General features: G+C 37.9%; 1 protein-coding gene across 3 annotated transcripts in view; it reads left to right on the forward strand.

The window, feature by feature from the left end:
• Positions 1–21,368, forward strand: part of IL1RAPL1 (interleukin 1 receptor accessory protein like 1) — a 735,754-nt gene that overhangs the window by 429,151 nt on the left and 285,235 nt on the right. For all 3 annotated transcript variants that reach the window (XM_061453322.1, XM_061453320.1, XM_061453321.1), the window contains one exon: positions 20,958–21,144. In XM_061453322.1, the coding sequence (XP_061309306.1) occupies positions 20,958–21,144 (187 nt within the window). The remainder of the gene's footprint in view (positions 1–20,957; positions 21,145–21,368) is intronic.

Genomic DNA, 21,368 nt, shown 5'->3' on the forward strand with positions numbered 1-21,368 from the left:
CAATGTGTTTGAATAACAAGATCAAAGTATAGCTAAGGAGGATTGCTCTAATTTTTGGAAGTTATTTATTTTAGACGAGGCACCGATTAGAATTATTTTTGTTCCTTTTAGGGGATTATGGTTATTATCATCATCATCATATTTACAGAAGAGAAGTTATGAGAAATACCAAATAGCCTATAAAAATACACATTTTTTAAACTACATCTGTTCATGAGCTATTACTGTTTGTTGCATACATGAGACATAGTGCTTTACTACAGCTATTCCTCTACCTCAAGACACAGTCTTTGAGCTTGTGCTACCACTGTTTTGGAAAGCAGTTGAGAAGTACTATAAAAGCACATGATTCTGCATTTGTTTTTCTGTTCATCACATTATATGACAGATCAGGATTACATTCAAGATTTTTTTTTTTCCTATTAATACAGGGTAGATTTAAAAAGAAATGAGAAAAGTGAAAGCAAAGCAGAGAAGACTGTGTTTTTTTTGAGGAAGACAAAGTTAAAATGTCAAGTCATAGTCAAATGAAGAGTGCTTTTCTTGTCTTTTTAAAGGCAGTTTTTCAGTCAGGCAACATTTTATGGTATTTTTCTGCCTTTAAGTATTTGAAATCATAATAGAATACTCGGTATGGTACATCAAAGTGATGTTCTTGTCTAGTCTCCAGAAGTGATGATTAAACAAGCAATACTTCTGCCTAACATGTCATCTTTGTGTTGGTTCTGTCTCCTTTTTTTGTAGCTCTGCAGAAAATCATGCAACTCATGTTTAATGAATACTTTTTAAAGATTACAATATATAATAGCCTGTGTAAAACAAAGTCATTTTTTTTAAAATGCATAAGGATATTCTTGGGTAGGATAGTAAGACTAATAAAATATCATTAGAGAATAAGTGACAGTAAAAGTTAAAACAGTTTTTTTCTCACACCTTTGGGATTCAAAATTACTCTGAGTGTGAGCATGAAGTGAATGATTTGCCCTTGTGGTGCATGTGTCTGCCACATGCTTACCCAGCTGCTCTCACTCCCCCTTCTCAACAGCATATATGGAAAAAATGAAAAATCTTGTGTGTCAAGATAAAGACAGGGAGATAACGTGCCAATTACCTTCATGGGCAAAACAGACTGGACTTGGGGGAAATCAATTTAATTTATTGCCAATGGAAAAAAAAAAAAAAAACAAAAATAAGCAAAAAAAAATAGAAACCAAACACCCCCCCAAAAAAAAACAAAACAGAGTAGGATTGTGAGAAACAAAGACAAAACCAAGAGCAATTTCCTGCAGTTTCCTCCTTTCCTCTCACTTTTACCCTGTTACAGAGTGGGGTCCCTCTCACAGGATACAGTCCTTCAGCAGTTGCTCCAATTTTAGTCTTTCAAGATTCGCTCCAGCATGGCTCCTTTCTACAGAGTACAGTTGTTCAGAAGCAGATTGTTCTAGCATGGTTTTCCCATCAGATTCAGCTCCTGCTAGTAAACCTGCTTCTGTGCAGGATCGCTAGAGGCTGCAACTTCCTTCATGGCATGTCCACCTGCTCCACTGTGGATCATCATGGGCTGCTGGGTCACATCCTTCCTTGCTGTTGTCTTCACCATGGCTGCAGGGAATAAGATTCCTCCAGCACTGGGAGCACCTTTTCCATCTTCATTAAGCTCAGTGTCCGCAGGGCTGTTTCTCACATTTTCTCCTCAGTCCTCTCTCTCACAGCTCCTGCACAGTGTTTTTTCTTAAATGCATTCTTAAATATGGTTTCCTAGGGGCATGGCCAGCTTGCCTGCTAGGCTCATTTGTGTCCTGAGGTAGATCTATTGGAGCAGGCTGGAACAAGGTTTGTCTAGCAAGGTTCAATCTCTGCATTCTTTTATACAGTCCACCTCTTCAGCCTTCTGCTGCCAACACCTTGCCATGTAAGCGCAGTACAGCCCTTTGTTTTGCCTGATGTTTGTAATCTATCCTGACAAGGTGCTGTTTGGCACAGGCTTAGTTGCTGCTCTTTAGGCTACCTGCATCTTGATTTTACTCCTGCCATTTTCCTGATGTTACCAGCCTGCTGTTGCACACGGCTGTGAATAGTTTGTGTAAAGGCTGAACAAGTGGAGGAAAAAATGATACAAATGTTGCTTTTTCTTTCATATGTTCTTTTTGGCTCCTTCATCCTGTAATACAGTTATTTAGAATTTGAGTTGATTATGGAGGATAAGTGTTCAGAATTGGATTTAAATTATTTTTGTGATATTTAGTCATATTCCTGTTTGGAATGAGTGAGGACACAGTCTTTCCATGCCAGTTCCTCTTCTGTGAAATAACACTTTTACACTTCATGGATGATGAAACAAATTTATTGCAGAGTGTGAAACACTCGGCTGCCTTTTGTTGAGGTCACAGGCAAATATCAGAGTTGGAGGCAGATGGAGTTTGTGTGGAATATGTCTAGCAGCAAAGCACACCCCTTGTGCTTTGGGTGATATCTTTTCTACTAGCAGTAGTGGTCAGCCCTCATCACCGTGACACCATGTTGTTCATTATTCAGTATAGGCAATTACTGAATTATTTTGTTGCTTCATGGTATATAGCCCTAGAGGGCAAGGGGGACCAAGACTGTTGGTTGATATTCAAGGATCACCTGCTACAAGCTCAGGAGTGTTGCATCCCAACTAAAGGAAGTGCAGCAGGAGGGCCAGGAGACCTCCTGGGATGGATAAGGAGCTGCTGGGGAAAATTCAAATTAAAAAAGAGGCTTATAAAAGGTGGAAGCAAGGCCAGGTGGCATGGGAAGAGTACAGGGATGTTGTCTGAGAAGCTAGGGACCAGATTAGGAAAGCTAAGGCCCAGTTAGAATTAAACTTGGCTAGGGATGTTAAGGATAACAGCAAGGAATTCTATAGGTACCTAGCGAATAAAAAACAGACTAGGGACAACGTAAGCCGCATCCAGAAGCTATCAGGAGAACTGGCTACACAGGATTTGGACAAGGCTGAGGTTCTGAATGACTGCTTTGCCTCAGTCTTCACTGGCAAAGGCTCTGACCACACCACCCGAGTCTTGGAAGGCAGATGCAGGGACTGTGAGAATGAAGACCTTGGGCCCACTGTAGGAGAGGATCTGGTTCGAGACCATCTTAAAAATCTGAGCGTGCACAAGTCCATGGGACCTGATGAAATCCATCCGCGGGTCCTGAAGGAGCTGGCAAATGAAGCTGCCAAGCTACTGTCCATTGTATTTGAAAAATCATGGCAGTCAGGTGAAGTTCCCCCCCCATTTTCAAGAAGGAGAAAATGGATGACCCGGGGAATTACAGAAAAGTCAGTCTCACCTCTGTGCCTGGCAATACCTTGGAGCAGATTCTCTTGGAAGGCATGCTAAGGCACATGAAAATCAACAAGGTGGTTGGTGACAGCCAGCATGGCTTCACTAAGGGGAAATCCTCCCTGACCAATCTGGTGGCCTTCTGTGATGGGGCTACAGAACTGATGGACGGGGTAGAGCAGTTGATGTCATCTACCTGGACTTGTGCAAAGCGTTCGATGCTGTCCCACACGACATCCTTGTCTCTAAATTGGAGAGACATCAATTTGGTGGATGGACCACTCGGTGGATAAAGAACTGGCTGGATGGCCACATGCAAAGAGTTGTGGTCAATGGCTCAATGTCCGGCTGGAGATCTGTAGCGAGTGGTGTCCCTCAGGGATTGGTGTTGGGACTGGTCTTGTTCAACATCTTTCTTCTTTTGAAATCCAAACTGAATATTCATAAACTCTCTTCCTGTCTTATTTAACTGATTTGAGCTTTCAAAGTCTAATGCTTCCTTGGAAATTATGCTAGAATTGTAACTAATAATCTTCCTACATTTATACAACATGCAAACACACATACGGTACATACACAGACATTATCCTTATATTAGCTAGAATTTGTTGTCAAAAATATGATAGATCACTTAACAAATATATCATTTGCTGACTTCATTGCAATTTTATAAGAGGCACTGTTATAAAAATGGATATGACATTTGCATTTCTGCTTAATTGCTGTGCAGTGAACAAAAAGATAAGAAACTGATATGAGGGCAAGTGATAAAAGAAATATATTTTAGTGTGGCTGCAGTCAGATCTGTCACTCTCCTATCAAAAACAACCTTATTCTTGGATTTTTTGGTGGGGAGAGAGGATGTAGGGTTTATGTAACCACTGTCTTCTTTTGAGCTACACTTGATATACAGGGTGTCTCTATGCCTGTATTTTAGCTTGGGGGACTTAGTAGCCACTAAGGCTACTAAGCCAGGGGAACTTCTGGAGAATGGCTTTTCCTCTGCCCTGAAGTAGCTTCCTTTTTCCTTTTCTTTATTGAATTTGTTGCCTTTTTTCTCAGAATAAATGAGGATATATGTAGGGGCTTCTAACCCTCACCATGACATGCCTCAGATTTAGCAATTGAGATTTATGTTTTTAAAGGAAGTTTGAAATGTTAAGAATTAGGAAACGCTCAGTGTATGATCATATAATTAATAACTGATTCATATTGTAAGTGCACAGAAAGGGAGAGCTAAAGGGATATAACAGTCATTTGAGTAAGGGCCTTTCTATTTTTTCATTAATGACATCATAAGAAAAACAATGGTTTAGAAATAATTTTGTAATTTTTTTCCTTGTTTGAAAACATTAAATATCTGTATATATAAATCTGCATATGCTGCGTGCCACTGTAAGGACTTCCCTCTGCTTCTGAATATAACATACCATCTTGCTGTCTGAAACCACCACAGATGATATTTTTATTTAAGCCACAAGTCTAGCTGTGCAGGGAAACTACAGCAGAAAGCTGTCTTAGAGGAACCTGTGTGCTAGAAGAGGCAGCCTATCTCTCCTCTGATTATGCATTTCAGCAGATTGTGGTGAAATTCTGCTCCGTCAACAGAATAAGCCCATTTCTGTCAAATGTTCAGTGTCACCTTCAGTCACAAAGTAATGATGAGCTATCACTGAACTACTACAGAAAATAGGACTTGGTTACACAGGTTTTATACACACACACACAAAAATCAGTTCTGTTCCCTGCAAGGAAGGTGAATAACTCTTCATATCAAGCTGTTTCAGTTTGCACAACAATTGTGAAAGTCTGCTCAAATAAGTAAAATCTACCCAGAATTACCTTCTTGTGTTCAGTCTTTCATCTCTAGAACTGGTAGCTTAATTTAAAAAGGAGGGACAGTGTCCTGAAATTCAGGAGCTTTCTAGAACTAGTCTGTAAATGCTGACAGCTGAAGTATAACCAGAAGATATGACTTTTCTTTCAAATTTACAGGTTTTTTTAATAATTGTGTATGGTGATACTCTCAAGGAGCACCTTTCAAAAATCACAGTTTATACGATTAAGTCATCCTAGTAGTTAGATTTAACTGGGTAGTCCACAATGAGAAGCTGCATGAATAATTAATAATCAAATACTATATTTGTACTGAACCCCCATCTTGCTGTAACAAGTAATACTCATGTGCTAGTAGTACGTACAGATGTAGTTTGGTTTTGGTTTATTATGTTTTTTGCAGTTGCCCATGTTTACAATGAAAGTAATATCATGAACTTTCATTGCAAAATAGCTGTAGAAACTTAAAATCATATGAAACCAGGAAAGCCATTCTCATACTATGTTCCTATGAGTGGTTTTTATCCTGTGAAAACAACTTTGTTTTATAACTACTTTATTGTCATAATAATAGACTGGGTTGCTGTCACGCTAAAGGGCTTTTGAGGTAATGCTGGCATTTATCAGAGCTACCGTATGTTAAAATTTGAACATGTTTTTGAGTTCTCTCCTTCTTACATAAAAATGACACGTTTCAGATGTTTTGACTGTTCCAAGGAATGACATTATTCATTCCTTGATTCAAACATGTAGATAATGTAGAAAGCTTCCATTTATTGTTCCACTGTTCCAATTCTTTCATTTCTGAGGCAATTTACATTTCAATATACGTATTTTTGTCCACCTTGTTAATAGCTGTTAATACCAACCATTGGTATTTGCAGACTGAGATTCAGAAATCGTCTGTTTCAAAAATTATTTAATATAATAACCGAAGAAGTGAGTAATTTTATGTGGATGCTTAAAGAAGGTGCAAATAAATTCTTAAGGGCCAAATATTCTGTTGACAACACGCTGTACTATAACATACAATACTCTTGGCTAACACCAATGCATACGTGTAAAAAGGAAGAGTCTACCTCTATAGATTGAAGTCCATAGGACTTCTGCTGTTGGTCTCAGTAGCAGCAAGGGTGTCTCCTAAATTTCAACCAGCAGAAAGAGGAAGCAGGGTGTAATATGAGGGCTTGAAAATCATGTTCCTCAAAACATTTGTGTTGCATCAGTGCCCTGCACACTTGAACAAAACCCTTTCCTTGCATGTTTTCTTTGGTGCACAGTTTGTGTTCTTATTCAAGATCTCAGCATTCCAGTGTTTATCTTTCAGTAATTGGAAACTGAAATATTTCTGAGTTATCTTTCTCTTAAAAAAAAAAAATAAAAAAAGTAGGAAGAGAAAGAAATTATACAGAAAGTTTCAGTATTGTGCAGTAGCAGTTGCTAATCCATATTTACAATGGAATATGTCCCATTACAAGCCTTGTAAAAAAAACAAACAACCCTGAAGTAGCTGAGAAAAAATCAGCTTTTTCTTTGGTGTCATTTTTTGAGGTTTTAGTTTTGGTGTTTGGGGGGGGGGAGGGGATTTTTTTTGTTTGTTTTTGTTGTTGTTATTGTTAGTTTGGTTTGGTTTGATTTTTTTGGGGGGGGAGGGGGTTGGTTTTTGGTTTTTTGGTTTTTGTTTTTTTAATATGGTATCTCTCCTTTCTAACAGTATGATTCTTCTGGTGACATATACAATTATGACACCCTGAAATGTTGTCTAGCATTTTTGCAGCTATTTTATATTTATTTTGTTTGTAGTAGCTCCAAAACTGCTTAGTTTAGAAGATAAATGTTTCTGTTATTTTCTTGGGCACTGCAAAATGAATGTTTTCAGGATATTTAGGACTTGAGGAAGTTATATTGAGACATTATATATTTATGATAGTATAATGAAATACATCTTTGAAATAATTTAGTGGGTCTAAAAATGGTAATTAAAAAGAGAATAATAACTAAAAAAAAATCAGATAGAAAAAATACTCCTGTGAAACTGAACATTAAGAAACAGTCTTATTTCAAGTTTTCTAGGAAGATGCAAAAACTGATTAGACATGTTATGTGCCTTTGCTTTAGTTTTTGGAAAGTTTTAGAAAATCATTAGACAACAGGATTCCCAGAGTCTTCTCCAGGCTGAACAACTCCAGTTCTCTCAGCCTTTCCCCATAGGAGAGGTGTTAATCCTTCTGATCATTTCTGTGGCCTTCCTCTGGACCTTTTCCAACAGGGCCTTATCTTTCCTGTACTGAGCAGCTTCTCATCTATATGGTTACTGGATTCAGCTGCTTCCAACAAAGACATCAAGAGTGCAAGCAGAAGTCATGTTTCTGAATAAATAGCAAGGAAATAGCTATCTAACCCAAATTGTTCTGAATATTAAATTACTTGCAAATAGATATGAATTTGTCAAAAAAACAAAAAACCAAAAAAGTGACAAAATGTTTAATCCAAACAGGAATTTAGTTTTTCTTTGCTCTTTCTCAATCTGAAGAAAATAATTGTGACTGAAATAGATTGCAGAATGTCACTTTAAAGGGGTTCAAAACTACCCATCACCACCTTCCCCTTTAAGTGGGGAAATGTCACTCCTTCACCTGTAAATTTGATGAGTTTATTACTGTCCCAGGAAAGACAAGACCCTTGAACACGATTAGCTTGTCAGAGCCATCTGCAGGCGTTTTGTCAGACAGCACATCATTAGAAGGCAGTTTGACTACGCTATTCAGGGTACCCAGTAACAGATTCACTCACTTAGAAAAAAAAAGTAAAGGGAGTTTTTAAGCTGATTGTAAGTCAATTTAAGACTCTGGAAACTCACACAAAATAGATCTTCACTAAGAGTTTTATTATATTATTTTGTGACAGGTTTAAGGTTCAAAGATTGCCGGTGACAATATAATATACTAGCTGCAGGAAAAAGCATGAAAATAACATATAAAGCCAGCTGAAATTAAATGAAATGTGAATAGAATTTATCTCTTACCCAGTAGGCATCCCTGTGTGGGTAGAAGACTGGTTCAGCCTGTTGACCGATCCCAGCAGTTACATTGGAGTCTTCCCTCTCATTTTTCCTCCCTTAATTTCTCATATTTATACAATTTAATTAAAATTAGTAGCTCCCTGTAACCCTTCCACCTTTTACCAGTTGTTCAACTTACTTGCACAAGGAACAAATAACTAATTGTCTAGCTACTCATGCTCAAAGGTCTTCCAACCCGGGCAGGGGTCTTTTGACCTGTGGGTGTAATTTTTAGTATTAGAATGAGATTATAATCAGGCAAGTTCAATAAAAGGACACCTAATAGTATTTTTCTCACTTGTGAAAAGCGTATTTTGAGAGTTTTCCAGGAATTGTCAGGATGTAGCAGACTTCAAGTCTTTCTTGTTTAGGGATTTGTTAATCTTATTTTTCTCAGTCCTGTTTTCCTCAGTTCTGTTTTTCTCAGTCTTCCTACAAGGCTAAAACCCCTCCAGCTGTCAGTTCTCATCATAAATCACTTGTTTCTCGGGCCTCCTGACCATTTAAGAGGTCATTGTCTCTGTTTAGGCTCCTTCACAGTAATACAAGTCCAAATTTCTTATCTAAATACCTGTGGAATTTTAATTGTATATGATTATAAGGTTAAATATATTGTTATGGAGCTTAAACTAAACACAGAGCTTGAGCATGTGTCTGTGGCATTTGAGTGGCTCTAGTGATACGTATTTCTGGTGTGAAATTCTCTCACTGTACAATTCTTCTTTGTCATCTGCTACTGATGTTTATCAGTACATGGCATCTTCGTGTTCCCTCACTTGCAGGGAGTATAAAAGAGCCTGGCCACAGTGTCTTCACTCCTTTCCACTCTCTGTTCAGTTTATCTCAGCATATGCCAAGGTCACAGGGGTGCTGGGGAGCTATCATAGGGTAGATTCTATGCATGTTAACCTCATTCCATCCCAGAAGTAGCAGCTACATTTTCTTTAAAAAGCTAAAATTTCTTTAATATTGTCACATAACTTTGAGGATTTGAGGCAGGGGGAAGTATCTTTAATTTTTCCCCATTATTCCACACAGGAACAAAAATATAGAACAGAAAATGTAGTATATGAATGACAGCATCAGTTGAATTTTATATTCAGAAGGAGTTTATGTATTCATTTAAATCTGCGCCAATTATACAAGCCGGTGGTACTGTATTTATGAACTGAACCAAACTGTGTTATACAGCTATTCTTGTATTTAGATAGTGAGGAATGTGGGGGTGAATCTAGGTCAGAAAAAGCCACAGATAATTAAGCTGGCAGCACCAGCCCATCCGAAAGCTGTGTCCTGCTACAGGAGGAAGCAGCCAGACAAGCCAAAGGAGAGATTCTGCATTTCTGTCAAATGAAGTGGGTTTTTCTGTGAGATCACCACCAAGAAACAGTATTGGAGAGGTCTCTCCTACCATTCCTCACATATCTGTGCTGAAAGGCACTGTACAAAGACACTGACACATAGAAGTTGGGCCACTGAAAAGAAGAGGCAGTGACTTTCAATTTTCTGAAATGTGTTTAGAATTGTTCAGTTTACATTTTAGGTTTCTCAAACCTAAATAAATAAAAATGTGAATAAAAATGTGTAAAGCAAAACTCATTTCTGTCAAACTAAAATAGCTTACAGAGGCATGCTTGCATTAAGTGAAATTATTCAAAGCTGTCTATGCATAAATGCTTTCATACATTCACGTTGCACTGTTCACATGAATTTGTATTTTTATGTCTGGATATTCTGGATGATTCATGATTCTGAGGGTGACAGCAGCAAGTCTGAAAACTAAATCAAGAAATGAAAATACATAGTTAAGGTGTCTGGCACCTATCTCTGCCTTATTCTCATACCTGTTTGTTCATTGGTGCAGCTGAAGCCTCTGTAGCCTTTTCATTTTTCACCTCAGAGTTATTTACCTTAGTGGTTGATATATACAAAGAATAGTATGGTTTTATCTATTTGAAACTTGAGGCTCTGCTGAATTCTGAGATGTGTCACACTCTGCTTGAGGCTGGCCACTGGAGAGGGAAACCTGTCATCGAGAGGAGTGAAAGTCCACAGCTGTTGTTTTTTTACATTATGTCAAGATCAGAAAAATAAGAATAAATTTATTTAGGGTTGCTGCAGAAGAAGGGAATTACTCATTCTTTAACACGGAATCTCAACTCACTTGTGTTTTGAGAGCCTTGCAACAAAAAAGTGTGCCCCTCTGGTTGTCCTGGCCTTTCCAAGAAATTAGTTCCAAAGGATCCTTCAGTGATGTTTAACTAAAATGGCTTACTGAGCTGTTTTCTTCTCTGAAGCTGACTACTTCTCTACACTTTTGAACGTGTGCACATAAAGATGGCTTTTATTACCTTTAAGGGCAAACAGACAGACTGGAAAGAAGCTCTGGAGGCTGGACTGAGAAATATCACTTCCAGTACTGGGTAGAGTAGGTAGCTGGGGTGGGTGGAAGTGCTTCCTTGCCTATATTTGGCTTCAGGGATGCTGTTGATGTGAACATAATATGAATACAATTTGAGTTCTGGTTTCTGTTGCCTGAGTTTCCATGCCTTTGATTTTCAGCAACAGCCTGAAGCAGATCAGGATCAAATTTTAGAGCTCAAAATTAGAGCAAATTAAAAAATATTTACTGTGTTGATACAGACCACACTGGGGAAGTTTTGGAAACTGTTTGTGGTAAAGCCGTTCATATGAGCACAGTCAAAAACAGTTGATAGGTGTCGTGGTTTAAGCCCAGGCCATAAGTCAGCCATGCAGCCCTCTCACTCACTCCCCCCCTTTCTTCCCCCCACCCTGCTCCTGGAGGGACGGGGAGGAGAATCAAAAGAATTTAACTCATGGGTTGAGATAAGAACAGCCCCGTAACTAAGGTATAACACAGACCATTACTGCTACCACCAATAATAATAGTGATAAGGGAAATAACAAGGGAAGAGAATACAATACCACCCATTGATACCCAGCCCAACTGAGCAGTCAAGTAGCCCTTTCGGGTAACTCTCAGTTACATCCTGGGCATGGCATGCTTTGGTATGGAATACCTCTTTGGCTAGTTTGGGTCAGGTGTCCTGTCTCTGCTTCCTCCTGGCTTCCCCTCCTCCCTGGCAGAACATGAGACTCAGAAAGTCCTTGGTCAGGCTAAACATTTGAGCAGTAACTAATAACATCGGTGTTATCAGCACTGTTCCCAGGCCAGCTACTAAGCAGGAGAAAAAATGGCTGCTACTGCTGAACCAAGGACAATAGGTAAATTTTCTATGTACTTGATGGTCCTTGGATTAAAGACACATGCAAATTGAATTATATGAATTTGTTTATTGATCTGTTTCTTCAAATTCTGCTTTGTTTTCAGCATGTGAATTTCCTATTTGGGAATTCTGGACTTGCTCTGAGATATTCACTTACATAAATTTCATAAAATTCTTGAAATTTTCTAAAGTTCTGCTTTGGTAGCAGGTTAAGCATTGTCAAAGACTGACTCTTGTGCAGAAACTACTTGCTTTGTATTCCAAAATGCACACATCAATGCATTAATCTATGGGATGACATGCTACTTGAGAGACCTTCTCTCTAATTCTGCTTCTAGTAGAGAATTGTTTTTTCTTCATAGGGAAGTGTAAACCAAGAATAATTAAAACTGTTTCATAACAACTGTAGCAGTTATAAGTATTGGAATTCTTTACTTTTTAAATTGAGAGTTGTAATGCAATGTCATTTGAGAGTTTCAAGGAGTCTAGAGAAGTGGCATCAGTTTGCTAGTAAACTGCCTTGAAGCAATAACTTAGTGGTGATTTTTCTGGTTTTAGTGTCTACTTTCAAAGCGTGTCATACTTATTCCCATTTTTGCTGGGTAGATATGGAGAAGACTTACAGAGAGTATTTCAAAGGAATCTTATTCATGTGCAAATGTCATTCTTCTAATATCCATGATAAATATTATAATTGCTGGATATCTCTGTCCATATCTACCTTTAATGAGTAATTCTGATAATGGAACATGAGAAATATCTTCTATTCAGAAAAGAACACACTCATGCAGAGTTAGCAGGAGATAAATATCTAATCATTCAGAAACAAGACAGAAACCTTCAAGGGATAATCTTTATGCAGCTGCATAACAGCTAAACAAAAGAATCCAGTGTAACATTTGAGACTGAATGATAGGCTCTGTCCTCCTCTAGCTCTAGTTGAGCTGTAGATTGCAGTTGTGCTAATTCATCAGTCAGAGAGGGAACAAGGGAGAAGCCATTCAGCATCTTCCTTGTTTCCAATAATGCTGTCAGTTTTATTTCTATCAAGAAGGTGGATTGCATTTGCAAAAGGGATGATGTGGTGGTAAAGATGTTCCAATATTTGATGACCTTCTGAGTCATCAGGACATATTAACACTCAGTTGTTCCTGAACTCAGAACCCCATGTAGGCACAGCTGCTTGGGCACACACTGCTGCTAGACATAATTTTAAGGGCCTCTGGCTTCAATAAATAAGCTTTTTTCTCTCATTCATTCTCATACCAACTATTTTTTTTTTCTGTCCCTTTTCTATAAATCCTTGGAAAATGAATTTTGATTTACCAGTTTCCCTCCACTCCCTGTCAGTAAAAAAAATAAAAAAAAAGGAAAAAGCAAACACACCCCCCCCCCCCCCAACAGATATTCGATGAATAATAATATATGTAGCTTTACAGAAGAGGACCTGAGGGTCCTGGTGGAAATAAAGTTAAACACGACCCAGTACTGTGCCCTTGCAGCAAAGGAGGCTAATGATAATCTGGGATGCATTAGAAAAGCTATTGGCAGCAGGCTGAGGGAGGCGAGTCTTCCCCCTACTCAGCATTCATGAGGTCACACCTGGAGTAAGTGACCAGTTCTGGGCTCCCCAGTATAAGAGAGACATGGACATACTCGAAGGAGTCCAATGAAGACACACAAAGGTGATTGATTAAGGAATTGGTCCATCTCTCCAATGAACTTACTAACATATAAATACATGGAGGGAGTATGCAAAGTGGATGAAGCCAGGCTCTTTTCAGTGTTGCCTGGTGAAAGGACCAGAGGCAATGGTCACAAAATGAAACACAGGATGTTCTGTCTGAACATCAAGAAACACTTCACTGTGAGGGTGACTGAGCCCTGGTGCAGGATTCTTAGGGAGAATGAGGAGTCTTCATCCTTGGCAATATTCAAAAGCTGTCTGGACATGATCCTGAACAAACACCACTAGGTGACCCTGTTTGAGTAGGGGAGTCAGTCCATATGACCTCCTTCCAACCTTAAATATTTTGTGATTCTGTAATTCTGTAGATGAAAGAAATAGGAGAAATAAGAAAGCTCTGTTAACTTGTCATTTCCTAAATAAGCCATTGTACTGCATTTCTTCTATTCTTGCATATGGTGCTAAATAAGGTATAAAATTTACTCTTCTTTATGATTATTGGTTCTTCATGATCACTGGTGATGGAAAGTGCCATCACCTCCTGAATTATGAAGCAGCAGTCTACATAAAGGCATTTCGTGCAAGGGTATTATCTCCCTGTTACAGTTTGTAGAAAGCTAAAGGGATTTTCAGCTATAATGGTGCATTCACAAGCTCTTCATACTTTTGTCTCCTTTGGGAATATACATAGATCTGCTGCAGAGAAAACATTTAGTATCAATCTGAAATGTCTCCATTTTAGTGCTTTATGACTCACTGACACAAAATTTCTTTGCTAACAATCCTGGGAGGCCGCACAGAAATGAGTACCTAATTTAGCACTAAATTTGTAAGTAGCACTAAAATATTAATATGCTATTAAATTCAGACTAGGGATAATCCATACTATGCTCACCTTATATAATCTGTGCAGTACAATGTTTTTTTCTAATTGATTCCCATCCTTCTTTAGCCACCTGTAACATTTTTACCTGCAATCATATTTAAGTGCTATACCCTGAAAGAGTTCACATACTAAGTATTTTAATATAAAATAGTTTTAAAAACTGGGATTTATTTCCAGCGAGTAGCATATAGGTATAGTACTAATATACTTTAGAAAATTTTTAAATTATAATTTTCTTAAATCACATACTCTCTCTGATTAGTTTTACAATTAATGGAATCCCTTAGATACTGGTATAACTGATTTATACATGTATACATGTGTATGATGATGATGGCTTGACTTTGAGAACAAAGAGATTTGGGAAGTGCTTTACCCACGCTTACTACAAGCACAAGGCTTTGCAAGAGAGTAAACCCCTTGGGCCCGTGCAGACGGGTCTCAACTGAAGGGTCAGACAAGATGTGTCTGTGGGCAGGATGGGCTCACTAGCCTTCGGGCAGCCATCCTAGGAGGACAACTCTAACTTCAAACCCAGGCAGAAGGAGCTCGTTTAGCCTTGTAAGTCCATCCATCTAAGAGAAGGATACTCTAACCAAGCCTATGACCTGAGGACTTTGCTGTCACTGTTCAAGCTCCCTAGGGCCTGGCAGATACATATGTATACATAAGTATAGACACATAGAGTGTAGGAATATATGTTGTAAGAATATGGGAGTTTTCTTTTAAACTTATCTGGAAGAAAGTTTTAACTTCAAATAAAATGTATTTAGATACATATACTGTAAGAGTAAAATGTTACACTATAGGAGTATTTAGACATTCCAGTGCTGTAAGAGTATGGCTTTTTATATTTTTTCCTTTTAATTTATCTGAAAGGAATCTTTAATTTTAAAGAAAATATTTTATGGAGAAATCAGTAAACATCATGCAATTTTGCTTTTCATGTAATTGCCCATACAAATTCTTAATTAAGATTGTCATAATTTTGTTCAAGTATTTTGTACTAAGAAAGTAAGGCTTTATAAAAATGTGGAAATCAACGTCAGATTGATTCCAGCTCTCACAGGGGGATAAGTTTCACTTAGATATTAAAAAAGCCAGAGATCATGCAAAAAAGTCAATAATATAAAAGTTTACACATACGTTTTTTTCTAGCTTACTCAGAAAAGAACCTTTAAGGTATAAGGAAGAGAAAATTGAATTCCCTTTCTAAAGGCTAATTTGTATTTCATGTTTATTGTCCAAAGCATCAATAAAAGGCCTTTCACATCAATCAGTAGCTCTCTGACCCAAGGAAAGTGTTATTCTAACACAGTTATTAGACTGTGCGTTATCTTTTGGAAGAGTGGGAGAGGAGAAGGGGAAACTTAGGGTGGCAGCATATATCACTTGTGGCAGAAGATAAAATGTGGAAGTTTTGGCTTCCAAGGATGGAAGTAGGCACTAAATCCAAGCCATATTTTCTGGTGTGACTAATTCAAAACATAGTAAAACAAGTATCTTGCAAAGCACTGGTATTCAAATAGTCCTGGAGTCTCATGTGCAGTGGATTATTTCATAGTATCATGCAAATAATTAGGTGATCCTTGAGGGGAGAAGTTGGTGCTTATGTAATTCAGTCAAGGTCAAATGCAGTTTTCAAACTGGGCTGTCCCCTGGGGGTGTGGAAGCAGGAGATACTTTCTGAGACACTGAGGAAAACTCCAGCCATCTTCTGTTCTTTTCCCTCCGCTTTTCTTCTCTCCTCCCCCATTCCTGCAGCACTGCCCCAGCACTTGCAGCTCTTTTGGCTCTGGAAGCTTTGTGGAAAAGACAATCTGTGATTTCAGCTACCAGGGCCAGGGAGCGTGGGAGCCAGCCATCCCAGAGCTTGGGGGAAAAAAACCCAAAACCAACAAACAGGAGCTTTGCATAAAAAGTTTGAAAACTGCTGATTTGTATAAATGGTCCAGAAGCCATAGACTGATGAGGGCATCAGACCCTACCACTAGGGGGACCTCACAGCATGGCAGCAGTTCTGGCTGCAGTACTTGCTGGCCTTCCTCCCTCACCAGGTGGCCCAAGGCCTCAGCCATGTCCTTAAGCAACCCCACTGCTATCTAAAGGCTTTATAATTTTTTTGTGCAAAACTTCCAAAGCTCACAAAGAGCTTCTGAAGCCAGTGGCCAAGAGCACAAGTAGCTTATCAATAACATGTTTTTGTTTTTCCCTTAAATGAAAGCTTTTCTCTCCAGCTTTCAGGCATCCAAATAACTCTTAACAGAAGTTACTTGGTCTGAGAAAGAACTGACTTGTATCTACAAAACCATGAAAAAACTTATTAATGAAGTCAACAAAAGTTTTCCCCTGAAATGGGGTGGACAATTTGTAGAAAGTGGATATTGACATCACTGGACAAATTTACTTATTCAAATTTTAAATACTGTGAAGAAAAGACTTTTTGCAGACTTTCTTTTCAATGTCAAGTTTGAGAGGAGCTGGAAATAAAGTTACTTTCCTAACTCAGCTTGTATGGTGAGGGGAAATAGTAAAGATTTGTTTTTTGCTTTCTGTTTGTTCTCTGTTTTGTTTACCATGGTAAATAGCATTATTATTATATATATAGCATAACTCAGTACAAACAACTAATCTCTATTAATACACACCTTGCAAGTTTTCTAGTAATTCTACTGAAAGGGTAAAATTTAATTTGCTGTCACGATGTACACTGAAAGAACGTGTCTGCTCTGCTGCCAGTTATCTTCCTAATTTGTCATTGTGTTTAATATACCCTGTAAAAATACAGCGTAATGACAGGCTATGTACTACAAGTATTACATCCCTTGAAAAATGGAGGAGAAATAAAGGAAATGCAGAGGAATGCAAAGACTTAAGATTGCTGTCTTAAATGAAAAACACTGTTAAATGGGTCTGGCTGCATTTGTAAGTATCATTATTGTACTATGGTTCCATCAGACCTTATTTAGAACTGCAGAAAGGTAGTGTTGTGCCTGATGATAAATGTCAGGATCAACAGATGTCTGTTTGACCTGTTCATCTCTCCTTTGAATGATGCATTTTTTTGTACTAGATGAAGATAGTTTTATTGTTAACACCTTTGTGGAGAGGAACTCCTTCTTTACACAATTAAAGCAATTTGGCTGCACTCTACAATGAAATAAAACAGGGGTAGTGGTGAGGACTTTCCAAAGAACATTTCTTTCTAGTCCCAAAGACACTGTGTCTTCTGTATACGTGGAAGATGAATATACGTGCTATATCTCCCTGAATTATCCTTCTGCTTAAAGGTATGCCTGGCAAAGCACCAGAGTGGACAAGTAGCAGAAAGAGTCCCAGTTTCCTTCCTTCTGTCATGAATAGGGATGATGAGCGTTGCTGCCTGGGGAGCACTGAGCTGTATAAATCCACTGCCAAATTCTCTCTGGTGAGGCTGACAATTACCAGGTTTTATTCAGTGCAAGAAAAAAGTAGAGTTCTGTAAAAGTAGCCTATCTTGCCCTTTTTAGGGGCAATTTAGAAATTATGCTATAAGTGCTTAGTTCTCTAAGCAATCCCTTTAAATGTAGATGTCGATATTGCAAGTAGTTTAGAGAAACTACTTTTGCTCTGCATATGTTCTCTTCTATTTCCCCCTTGTGTCTCGTCTTCCTCCTCCTCCTGTTCTGATAAGTTACTTGCCAATTTACTTTATTTTTAAGTTGCGTTTGATTTAAATGGATTTGTTGTCTTAAAGAAAAATCCCCAATAGCTTCTTGATTCCTGTTTTTGTATGGTCTAGATCTCTTCCTTTTTTTTTTTGTCCTCCATAGTATATGCATGCTTGCCAGAGAGCTCTGCTTTGTGCTACGTTTTCTGCTAGCTGAGGGGCTCCACACCTACTGTATCCACCATGCTCCAGCTGTTACCAGCACACTTACCTCCTCTTTCTTCTTCTTCATTCCTACCTGGGAACTGTTTAATTTTCTTTCTCTTTTTCTGTTCTGTGAGCCCATTATCTTGGTTTTCTTTGCTCATACTGTTTGTGTTTCTCTGCCTTTTATATCATTCTTTTCAGTTTTGTATCACTCCTACAGCCTAGGTTTCTGACAGAGTATGAAATAGGTCAGATTGACAGTGCAGTTAGTATTTGGCATTGCAATAAAAAAGTCTGTGTCACCAGGGGGCATCCTGTGCTTTAGGTCCTTTGATGATGCTTTGGGATTTTGAGAGAAAATTATGTTAGGGAACTCAGCTGACAAAGTATCCATCCAGACTGTTTCAGTACCTTATATCTGACATTTTAGAACATAATTACCTTACAGCCCGGTCAATTTGTGCTTCTGTCTGCAGGAGGCTTATATCCATATGACTCAAATCACAGACACACAACTTGGAGTCATTAAATTCAAACATCCTCTTCAAACAATGGGTTTGAACATTTTTGAGATATTTCTTCTTACAGAGTAGGAAGCCTAAGCTGCATCTGGTAATGAATCTGCTGTTGCGATGGAAACTTGGATGTGCCTCAAAAGGAATTCTAGCTCTGGCAATTGACATTGCCACTGTTGCAGAACAGAGCTCTGAGTAGACCAAAACATAAACCAGAATTTTTGGCCAATTCACTCTGAAGAATATGGAAAAAAACAAAAACAAAAACAACCCAAAACAAAACCAAACAAACAAACCCAATAAAAAAACACCAAAAAACCTACAAAAAATCCCAACCCAATGAAACAAACAAACAAACAAAAAAACTTCTGAAAGTTTTTGCTCAACTTCATTCTTCAGAGAATGGAATTACAGTTAATTAGGTTTTGTGCTTGTTTTTTTTTTTTTTTTCCCTCCCAGCTCCTTATAGAAATTTTTAAATTGTAAGATTCAGTAACAGGAACAAAACACAAAAAGAAATAAAAAAGAATATTTAAAAATGCAAATTGAGTAGCCAGTACTTCTCTGTCTTCGCTTCCTATGTATTGCTCCCTGTCATCTAGTAATGGAATCTTCTTACCTAGTTAGTGAACTCTTGATCTTCAGAGCTTGATTGTTTCTTTAGACCTTCTTCCTGTTTCCAAGGGATAGATCTTCCAGGAACAGAAAAACAATTTTGCCAATTTGAAAAACTGATTTAGGTGACTTTTTATGATGTTTTCCAGCCACATAATCAATAAATATTCCAAATAGAGTCTTAATGGGGGAACAACATAATGTAAAGAAATAACAATGTGTTCTTTAAAACACTACATGATTTTAAATTGCATGCACAGGTAAGAATGGTGATAGGCTTTTAGCTTAAAAGTAGCAAGAGTCATTCGTATTCAGTGAATGAGAATCCATAATTTGCTTTGAATAAAGCTTAACTTTATTTGCTTTATACACTCAGATTCTTGAATGGGCTAATACATTATACTTACAGATTCATTATAAGGGCTTAATTTGTGTTTTTTTTTCTTTACAAGTCCATGAATTAAGTGGATAGCTAAGGGTCATTCTGTTCCAGAATTTATAACTCTAAGAATATTCTCTAATTTAACAGTAACTTACATATCTTTCTTTTCAGGTTTACATTTTCTGTAGAAAATTGGACTATAGAGTTCTTTGAATGATGTTTCTTTTATTCTTTGTCCTTAAGCATTTCTGTCCCCTCTCTTGAAAAGAAAAACGAAACAGATTTACAAAATTTAAAGAGAATGAGAAAATGTAGCCATCTTTGAGATCCTGCCATGTCTGAGAAACACAAGACTGTTGTAAATGAGCTATCTGCTCGCAGACTGCGAGAATAGAAATAAGACAATTAATGTTTCCTCACTGCTGTCCGCAGGATCCTCTTTCAGCAGATCAGGGGTCAAATGCATTTACAAAACAATAGGAGAGAAATCTTGCGTTGTCACAGTGTGGTCCTGGGGAGTACTCAACTTTACACACTTGTTTGCTGCCCACCTGGAAACTGAAATAAAAAAAAAAAAATCAAGTAATTTTGTCTTTAGCCTAATTAAAGATGTGGGAAGACAATGTTCCCTAGTCTCTGGCTGCCTAGCATATCAACATTTAGCAGCAGCAGAAGTAACAAGTTTCAGAAGAGAGCCCAAACTAATGAAAGCTCTAGGTAATGAGGAAACATTTTGGCATAGGAGTATGGGGATTGAAAGCTAATGTAAATAAGTTAGCAGTCCATTAGTTTAAAACATCCTTTATTCCAAAATGGGAAAAATCACAAGACTCGTTTTAATTCAAGACTTCAAAAAGATTAGCACTTCCACTTTTAAAATATTCTCAGATACGTTGAGTAGGTGGATCTTGATGCTCCAATTTGGCATCTGACCCCTGGTACTACAACATGATCTGCTCACCCTGAGAATTGTTGTAATGTTGTCTGTCAGTGAGTCGGTTGTCTAATTTCATTGGCAAATACATGGAGCTTTCATTGCTTATTTACTTTATCATAGAATCATAGAATAGTTAGGGTTGGAAAAGACCTTAAGATCATCAAGTTCCACCCCCCCTGCTCTGGGCAGGGCACCTCACACTAAACCATGTCACCCAAGGCTCTGTCCAACCTGGCCTTGAACACCCCCAGGGATGGAGCATTCACAGCTTCCCTGGGCAACCCATTCCAGTGCCTCACCACCCTTACAGTAAAGAACTTCTTCCTTACTTTGGGGGAAACTGTTCTCAAATACACAGTGGGGACTGTAATGTTAAAAGCAGTTTGACAAAAGGGAGAAATAAATGGTCTTAGAGTAAGGTCAACCAATGCCTTCTAAATATTGTAGGTAGTGGCTGAGAAAGAAGGAAAATTATTATGAACAGCTATAAAATAAACACAAAATACAGTATCTGTTTGCTATCTTTTGCTTGGGATGAAAATAATGACATAAACCCAATGTCACGTACATTGAATTTACTTTTTTTACATTATTCTATTATTTCTATTTTTATTGCATTACAGAAACTCAACTTACTGTATGAAAGTGTCCATTTCATTGATGGTGGGTGAAAATGACACTGGACTCTGCTACAATTCAAAGATGAAATATTTTGAAAAAGCTGAACTTAGCAAAAGCAAGGAAATCTCATGCCCTGAAATTGAGGATTTTTTATTTCCTTTTAGAGAGCCTGAAATTCTGTGGTATAAGGTAAGGAATGCTGAAGATTTTAATATTCAACATGTTATTATGCAATGTTGTTCTGATTTTCATGATCTAAATATGATATGAATCCTGGATTGTTTTAAAATTTGTTGAGAACACACAACAGAATCAAGGATAGAAAAGAATAAATTAAGTGGAGAAAATTAAAATGCTTCCATTGGTCAACTTTAGAGCTTATATTTTCTTAATATCTATTTCTGACTGTCACA

This window comes from Pezoporus flaviventris, unplaced genomic scaffold (assembly GCF_033815535.1).
Source record: "Pezoporus flaviventris isolate CSIRO_AGI_PZ_B2104156 unplaced genomic scaffold, CSIRO_AGI_Pfla_v1 ptg000015l, whole genome shotgun sequence".
Classification (NCBI taxonomy): Eukaryota; Metazoa; Chordata; class Aves; order Psittaciformes; family Psittacidae; genus Pezoporus; species Pezoporus flaviventris.